Source organism: Oncorhynchus gorbuscha, linkage group LG04 (assembly GCF_021184085.1).
Source record: "Oncorhynchus gorbuscha isolate QuinsamMale2020 ecotype Even-year linkage group LG04, OgorEven_v1.0, whole genome shotgun sequence".
NCBI lineage: Eukaryota > Metazoa > Chordata > Actinopteri > Salmoniformes > Salmonidae > Oncorhynchus > Oncorhynchus gorbuscha.
In genome coordinates, this window is record NC_060176.1 from 6879718 (window position 1) to 6889269 (window position 9552).

At 40.5% G+C, this 9552-nt stretch overlaps 1 protein-coding gene across 1 annotated transcript; it reads left to right on the plus strand.

Annotated features, from left to right (window-relative positions):
* Positions 1 to 550: 550 nt before the first annotated feature.
* On the plus strand, positions 551 to 4288 carry LOC124033464 (retinoblastoma-like protein 2). The gene is made up of 11 exons (XM_046345491.1): positions 551 to 558; positions 592 to 715; positions 1028 to 1165; positions 1435 to 1605; positions 1970 to 2105; positions 2291 to 2424; positions 2536 to 2712; positions 3066 to 3144; positions 3293 to 3423; positions 3678 to 3809; positions 4034 to 4288. The coding sequence occupies exons 1-11, from the start codon at positions 551 to 553 to the stop codon at positions 4286 to 4288; spliced, it is 1485 nt and encodes a 494-aa protein (XP_046201447.1).
* Positions 4289 to 9552: the final 5264 nt, after the last annotated feature.

Sequence of the window (9552 nt, forward strand, 5' to 3'; positions counted from 1 at the left end):
CTAGTCTATGGGGGTGGAAAAGTGGCTGTATGGTTTGGAGGAAGATAAGCTTATCCTAGATCTATACCTATGGGTGGGCAATATCTATCTAGTCTATGGGGGTGGAAAAGTGGCTGTATGGTTTGGAGGAAGATAAGCTTATCCTAGATCTATACCTATGGGTGGGCAATATATATCAGTAGTCTATGGGGGTGGGAAAGTGGCTGTATGGTTTGGAGGAAGATAAGCTTGTCCTAGATCTATACCTATGGGTGGGCAATATCTATCAGTAGTCTATGGGGGTGGAAAAGTGGCTGTATGGTTTGGAGGAAGATAAGCTTATCCTAGATCTATACCTATGGGTGGGCAATATCTATCTAGTCTATGGGGGTGGAAAAGTGGCTGTATGGTTCTTTAAGGTGTATTTTGTTTAGGTCCTGTGCCAGAAACCCTAGTGAGGTCATCTCCACTAGACTGAGAGACATGCGCCACACCTTCATCCAGGACTACCAGGAACCATGGGAAGAGAACCACAGCCGAGACAGAGGTGTGTGTGTTTATGTCTGTGTGTATGCATGTGTTGATATATTGACATTAATGTGCACTTTTCAGTAACTTCCTGTTGTTTGTAGAGAGAGGAGTGAAGTTCTCCAGCCAGACAGAGGCTTTGTACTACAGGGTTCTAGAGGCTGTCATCAATCAGGAGAGGAAGAGGCTGGGAGCCAAAGACATTTTAGTGAGTCCTCTGCCCTCTGTTGTGTATGAATGGAACTGCACTGTTTAGTGTCATTAAGCATTCACTTTATAATTCCCTCTGGGGGCACTGTTGTATTTTATTTCTGTATTTTTTATTTATCCTTTATTTAACCTAAGCAAGTCAGTTAAGAACAAATTCTTATTTACAATGACGGCCCACCAAAAGGCGAAAGGCCTCCTGCTGGGACAGAGGCCTGGGATTAAATAAATAAATACAATATAAATATAAGACAACATGTTATACAGACATGTATAGTATAGAGGTTGTCCTTGATGACTTGTTTCTTGGCAGGGCATTCTGGAGCATGATCTGTCCCAGCGCTCTCTAGTGGCCTGTTGTCTGGAGATGGTCATCTTCTCCCATCAGCCACCAGGCAGCTTTCCCCTGGTCATTGACATCTTTAGCCTGGCGCCATACGACTTCTACAAGGTAACATCTACACAAAACACCTGCAGTACATGTAATACTGTAATGTAACATTGTAGGTTTTGTGTAAAGGAGGAGGTTTCACGTGATAAGTAACCTTACCTGAAAACTGAAGCATTATGTTAGCTTCTCAAGCTAATGCCTAGGCTTCGGCTCAGACGGTTTACACAGTCTTGGGGCATACAGACGTCCTGGGTTCAAACACGTCTACTGTAATCTTAGTGATCTATTTAGGTGCTGTTTAACCCTCTACTGTGTGTGGTGTGTGCCAGGTGATAGAGCTGGTGCTGCGGGCTGAGGAGGGCTTGCTGCCGGGTGTGGTCAGGCATCTGACCCATATAGAGGAGCAGGTCCTGGATTGTCTGGCCTGGAGGAGAGACTCACCACTCTGGGACCAGATCAGAGCTGCTAAGGGTCAGGGACAGCTGCCTGCATACCATCAGGTCAGTGGGCAAAGATTCAAATTCACCTGTTTGTCAACTGGGCAAAATATACAGTGCACCCTCTCATAATATATAGAGCAACACCGCTGGCGCACTCGAAACAAGTTGGTCTAATATGGCAGCATGGCGGCTGTCGTTCCATTCAATAGAGGAAACAAAATGATCCCAAACTTAAGGTAACAGATGGTTCTATGTGTGTTCAAGGTGATGCTCCCCAATACTCAGAGGACACAGACAAGATGGCCAAGATCCCTCCCAACCCTTCACACTTGACCCCAAGCCTTGTGAATGGGATCCATGGAATTGACCTAAACTCCCGATTACCCACCATGAACGCTACAGCTCACCCCCTGCTGGCTCAAAGATGGCTGCTTGCCCTATCACACCAGTCAGCCCATCCCAGTCCTCCTCTGTCATTGTTACTGGACAGACTGTAGTCACCATGGCATCAGCCACTGTCACCACCAACAATGGCCAGTCAGTCAGCATACCGGTTCGAGGTAAAGACAATCCCTCAGATGAAACCCAATATGGCCATAGAAATGACAACCCTAATAGAATACTGACATAATGTAATACATCTTATAATAGACATGTTATATACCTTGTTTACATATCACAACAACCAGTGCTATTTGTTCAGTGAAACCTCTTCCATACCCAGGCATTGCCAATGACCGTTGAGCCATCACATTTACCCTCAGTGTTGTAGGTCAGCCCATTCCTCCACAGCAAGTCTCCAGCACCTCTACCCAGCAGCCCCAGAACCCTCTACCCTCTACCCAGAGTAAGGGCTCCATCTCACTGTTCCTCCGCAAGGTAGGCTTTACTCAGATTCCTACATACCTGAGCGGGCCTGAATGCTATGAGCCTAGATATTTAGTTACAAGATCCACAAGACAGAGGCCATACTCCTTCCCTCTGTCTCAGGTCTACCACCTGGTGAGCATGCGTCTGAGGGACATCTGTGTTAAACTGGACATCTGTGAGGCGCTGCGGCTGGAGATCTGGACCTGCGTCGAACACTCCTTGGTCCACTGCACTGACCTTATGCTAGACCGACACCTGGACCAAATACTCATGTGTGCCATCTATGTCATGGCCAAGGTAGCACTATTTGCTTTGCCTCTAGACATTTTGCTATACTTCCTTAACGCAGATGGTTTTATGACTTGGGTGATCGACAGCAAGGCATTCAGCCTTCTATACTTCTTCAGCTGTGTATTGATGATTATAATGTAATATATCACTTCATTTCCATGTTTGTGCTGTGTGTTGCTCATGCAGGTAACCAAAGTGGACATGCCCTTCAAGCTCATCATGCAGTGCTACAAGACTCAGCCTCAAGCAAGCAACTGTGTAAGGAGATCAATGTTTTGCTTGCTTTTGTGTGTGTGTGTGTTAAATCCTGCTGGTTTGTTATTGTGTAGTTGATGAAGTCTGTATTGTCCTTCTGTCAGGTATTCAGAAGTGTTCTGATCTCAGGGAGAAACACCAAGACGTCACAAAACTCTCCTGGAGGATCCAACAGAGAAAACAGTTAGACAAATAGAAAATATATTGTTTGCATCATAATGTGCATGAATTAACAAATCATTTTTGATGGTGATGCTGCTCTGTTTTCCAATAGATGTAGACCCCAGCAGTAGCTTGCTTACCTACCAGAGCCCTCCCACCCATCCTACAGGACCCAGAGCTCCCTGTAGCCCGGGCCAGGAGGAGAGAGGACACCTCATCTATTTCTACAACACTGTCTATGTCAAACAGATGAAGGACTTTGCCCTGCGCTACACCTCCAGCTCTCTGACCATAGCCCGGGTGAGGGGTCATTTTCATATACTTCCTAATGGAGTCAGTAGTCGTCATACACGATACATAGGAAACACTTTACCAGGGGTCTCAGATATGTCCAAACTGGTGTAAAACATCATGGGTACTTACAGGTCATCTGATCCTGTCATATAAGTAAGAGAAGTCCTAGAACAGATGCAGTGCATTGTTCCTAGGCCCAGCGCTATCATCACTGTCCAACAGAGATTCTGACCACATTCAGATGATTTGTCCATGCACAGGTTGAAACCCCTCCCCTTTCGCAATACCCCTGCCAGCGTATTGGATCCTTGCGCAGACTCCGCCCCTCCAACCACCATTCCCTCTACATCTCACCCCACAAGCCCAGCACACACCCCTCCCCCCGCACTGGGGTCCTCTAAATCTTCAGCAGAAGCCCGTCAAAGGTCAGAGGTTGGACATACCTCTCAAACCCTGCTAACGGTTCCCTAACTGACCCTCTTCTATAGTTCCTGTCTGAAGCCTAACTATCAATACACATATTTTAACTTCAGTAACTGTGAAAAGCAAAAGGCCTGGTCATCGTAAATACACAGTACATACAGTCATGTGTGTTGCTAATCGTTGTGTCCCACAGAGTCTGAGAGAGATCAGCGACATGATGAAGACATTTCAGTCACGCACCAGGAAGTGCTGTGCAGCCCAGCTGCAGGAGGACGGTGAGGAGGAGGGTGGACCGCTTGCGAAGAGACCCTGTCAGGATAGACCGTCAAACTTGCAGAGAAAGCTCAGGGACTTCGACCAGGCACTGATGAGGGCCCAGAACCAGCAACAAGCTCAGACCAGGGCCAAGGCACAGCACCAAGCAACAGCACACAATGGGACGCATTGATGACATCTCACTTTCGTTGACTTACTGCCATGCTTCATACTTCTTGCAGGTCTACACTCATTGGAAGAATATGGACAACAGGCACTGATGATGGGAGAATGGATGCTGTGGATCTACAATGTTAGAAAGAATTGGCATCATTAGCACTCAGCGAAGTTCTCTTAGCAAGCAATGTTCATGATTAGAAAAGCTGATTTGTAATAATAATAATGAGGGTAATGTAATAATCTGAGGGTAACTAGGGCTCTGTATCAAATATCATATCATATACAGCATATATTCATCCAAAGTAAGCAGTAAATGAATTGTGTTGGTACTGAGCACTGTCTACAGTTTGTGTTTGGTGAGATGGAGGAGACGATGTTCTCTGGAACATACAGTATGTTATTAGTTTCAATTTTCAAGTTTAATTCGTCACCTCACAAGTACAGTGAGATGCTTAAATTGCAAGCCCTACCCAACAGTGCAGTATTCAAAATTTTAAAAAGCATTTAATTTAAAACAAATTAAACACAGATATGACATATAGGTGAGCGTTTTAAAATGATTATACATGTATCTGTTAGGACCAGATGTTAGATAATCATGTTTAATTGTTATACAGAGTAATGTCTCTGTTAGGACCAGATGTTAGATAATCATGTTTAATTGTTATACAGAGTAATGTATCTGTTAGGACCAGATGTTAGATAATCATGTTTAATTGTTATACAGAGTAATGTATCTGTTAGGACCAGATGTTAGATAATCATGTTTAATTGTTATACAGAGTAATGTATCTGTTAGGACCAGATGTTAGATAATCATGTTTAATTGTTATACAGAGTAATGTATCTGTTAGGACCAGATGTTAGATAATCATGTTTAATTGTTATACAGAGTAATGTATCTGTTAGGACCAGATGTTAGATAATCATGTTTAATTGTTATACAGAGTAATGTATCTGTTAGGACCAGATGTTAGATAATCATGTTTAATTGTTATACAGAGTAATGTATCTGTTAGGACCAGATGTTAGATAATCATGTTTAATTGTTATACAGAGTAATGTATCTGTTAGGACCAGATGTTAGATAATCATGTTTAATTGTTATACAGAGTAATGTATCTGTTAGGACCAGATGTTAGATAATCATGTTTAATTGTTATACAGAGTAATGTATCTGTTAGGACCAGATGTTAGATAATCATGTTTAATTGTTATACAGAGTAATGTATCTGTTAGGACCAGATGTTAGATAATCATGTTTAATTGTTATACAGAGTAATGTATCTGTTAGGACCAGATGTTAGATAATCATGTTTAATTGTTATACAGAGTAATGTATCTGTTAGGACCAGATGTTAGATAATCATGTTTAATTGTTATACAGAGTAATGTATCTGTTAGGACCAGATGTTAGATAATCATGTTTAATTGTTATACAGAGTAATGTATCTGTTAGGACCAGATGTTAGATAATCATGTTTAATTGTTATACAGAGTAATGTATCTGTTAGGACCAGATGTTAGATAATCATGTTTAATTGTTATACAGAGTAATGTATCTGTTAGGACCAGATGTTAGATAATCATGTTTAATTGTTATACAGAGTAATGTATCTGTTAGGACCAGATGTTAGATAATCATGTTTAATTGTTATACAGAGTAATGTATCTGTTAGGACCAGATGTTAGATAATCATGTTTAATTGTTATACAGAGTAATGTATCTGTTAGGACCAGATGTTAGATAATCATGTTTAATTGTTATACAGAGTAATGTATCTGTTAGGACCAGATGTTAGATAATCATGTTTAATTGTTATACAGAGTAATGTATCTGTTAGGACCAGATGTTAGATAATCATGTTTAATTGTTATACAGAGTAATGTATCTGTTAGGACCAGATGTTAGATAATCATGTTTAATTGTTATACAGAGTAATGTATCTGTTAGGACCAGATGTTAGATAATCATGTTTAATTGTTATACAGAGTAATGTATCTGTTAGGACCAGATGTTAGATAATCATGTTTAATTGTTATACAGAGTAATGTATCTGTTAGGACCAGATGTTAGATAATCATGTTTAATTGTTATACAGAGTAATGTATCTGTTAGGACCAGATGTTAGATAATCATGTTTAATTGTTATACAGAGTAATGTATCTGTTAGGACCAGATGTTAGATAATCATGTTTAATTGTTATACAGAGTAATGTATCTGTTAGGACCAGATGTTAGATAATCATGTTTAATTGTTATACAGAGTAATGTATCTGTTAGGACCAGATGTTAGATAATCATGTTTAATTGTTATACAGAGTAATGTCTCTGTTAGGACCAGATGTTAGATAATCATGTTTAATTGTTATACAGAGTAATGTATCTGTTAGGACCAGATGTTAGATAATCATGTTTAATTGTTATACAGAGTAATGTATCTGTTAGGACCAGATGTTAGATAATCATGTTTAATTGTTATACAGAGTAATGTATCTGTTAGGACCAGATGTTAGATAATCATGTTTAATTGTTATACAGAGTAATGTATCTGTTAGGACCAGATGTTAGATAATCATGTTTAATTGTTATACAGAGTAATGTATCTGTTAGGACCAGATGTTAGATAATCATGTTTAATTGTTATACAGAGTAATGTATCTGTTAGGACCAGATGTTAGATAATCATGTTTAATTGTTATACAGAGTAATGTATCTGTTAGGACCAGATGTTAGATAATCATGTTTAATTGTTATACAGAGTAATGTATCTGTTAGGACCAGATGTTAGATAATCATGTTTAATTGTTATACAGAGTAATGTATCTGTTAGGACCAGATGTTAGATAATCATGTTTAATTGTTATACAGAGTAATGTCTCTGTTAGGACCAGATGTTAGATAATCATGTTTAATTGTTATACAGAGTAATGTATCTGTTAGGACCAGATGTTAGATAATATTCTGTTTAATTGGCACGTTTTTTTCTCTACCAGCGTTGAATTTGTACTGATCTGTGGTACAAATAATTTACTTCTTTGTATTGTGATGTTGAATAAACACAACTCTGTTTTTACATTTGTCTTGTTGCTTTTTGTCCTATGTTGCTCTGTCTGTAGGCTTTGTCTTGCTTGTCCTATGTTGCTCTGTCTATAGGCTTTGTCTTGCTTGTCCTATGTTGCTCTGTCTATAGGCTTTGTCTTGCTTGTCCTATGTTGCTCTGTCTGTAGGCTTTGTCTTGCTTGTCCTATGTTGCTCTGTCTATAGGCTTTGTCTTGCTTGTCCTATGTTGCTCTGTCTATAGGCTTTGTCTTGCTTGTCCTATGTTGCTCTGTCTATAGGCTTTGTCTTGCTTGTCCTATGTTGCTCTGTCTGTAGGCTTTGTCTTGCTTGTCCTATGTTGCTCTGTCTGTAGGCTTTGTCTTGCTTGTCCTATGTTGCTCTGTCTGTAGGCTTTGTCTTGCTTGTCCTATGTTGCTCTGTCTGTAGGCTTTGTCTTGCTTGTCCTATGTTGCTCTGTCTGTAGGCTTTGTCTTGCTTGTCCTATGTTGCTCTGTCTGTAGGCTTTGTCTTGCTTGTCCTATGTTGCTCTGTCTATAGGCTTTGTCTTGCTTGTCCTATGTTGCTCTGTCTATAGGCTTTGTCTTGCTTGTCCTATGTTGCTCTGTCTATAGGCTTTGTCTTGCTTGTCCTATGTTGCTCTGTCTGTAGGCTTTGTCTTGCTTGTCCTATGTTGCTCTGTCTGTAGGCTTTGTCTTGCTTGTCCTATGTTGCTCTGTCTGTAGGCTTTGTCTTGCTTGTCCTATGTTGCTCTGTCTGTAGGCTTTGTCTTGCTTGTCCTATGTTGCTCTGTCTATAGGCTTTGTCTTGCTTGTCCTATGTTGCTCTGTCTGTAGGCTTTGTCTTGCTTGTCCTATGTTGCTCTGTCTATAGGCTTTGTCTTGCTTGTCCTATGTCGCTCTGTCTGTAGGCTTTGTCTTGCTTGTCCTATGTTGCTCTGTCTGTAGGCTTTGTCTTGCTTGTCCTATGTTGCTCTGCGTGTGCTCACTGCTCATTGATTGTCTGTATTGTAATTGTTTTTAATAATCTGCCCAGGGACTGCGGTTGAAAATGAGCCGGCTGACTAAAACGGCAGGGTAGCCTAGTGGTTAGAGCGTTGGACTAGAAAATCAAAGGAAAAAAAAAAAACATCACTTTTACTGAAACGTAGATGAATGTGTACTGCCCCTGTAAAAATAAAATAAACTCAAACATCTCCTTAACATTACCACAACACATTACCACAACATAGTGAGAGCCACTGTGGAAAATAAATATTGCTCCATGTTGGATATTTTTGCACTCAGAGACAACAAGGTCATAAACAGCATGTGACATATCAGTCTTGGTATATTAGTCTCATGTTGATATAGTAAAATTGTTATTTTGTTAATTTTCATACTGGCATATTTTGAAAAACATCCGAACAAATGGCCATTTACTTTTCATAGTGGGGAAAATTGGTTTCCATGACGGCCTAATGATTGAGTAACAATACCCATACTGTTTATCAGTAACTATGTCCTGACACGCTATGGGAAGTTCATTCTTAACTGATGTTGCTTGGCAAGCAAATCACAATAATCCTCTAAGAACCAATCAGCAAAGGCCTGTCAACTAAACCCCTGAGAGGCCATTATAGAAAATAGAATCCCTAGAATGGGGAAGGCCCTCAGACCCATTAACTTGAATCGGAATGTCCGTTCTAGGGATTCTATTTCTATGGTTACACAGGAAACCAGGGGGACCTGCTTCCACAACAGTCCTGGAGGTTTTAAGGTAAAGGTCAGCTTGGTAATAACTTCAGATGCTTTTCAGACTTCATCAACAACCAACAACCTCAACAGGACGTCTGTTTTAATCAGTCTCCCACTGGACAGAACCATGGGGTGCAACACCAGCAGGGATGCTGTTGTGGTAGACCCTTCTAAAAGCCAGAGACCAGACCAGCGTCGGCCAGCTCGACCAGTAAGGCCACCGCTGAGGAGACTAAAGAAACTACAGAGAAAGACAAAGATGAAACAGAAGGCATATCAAGCTGCGACTGACCTCCATCTTCTTAACCCAAACTCCTCAAAGTAAGATATCTGTCATTCTGCCAGTTACACTTTTATGCTCATCACCCAAATATGGGCAAATACAATTATCTGTATTATGTTTTGGGTCACTTTCTTTAGTCAATCAAAAGTAAGTGAACTATTCTAATGATTAAGCTATAAACAAGTTGAACAAATGAT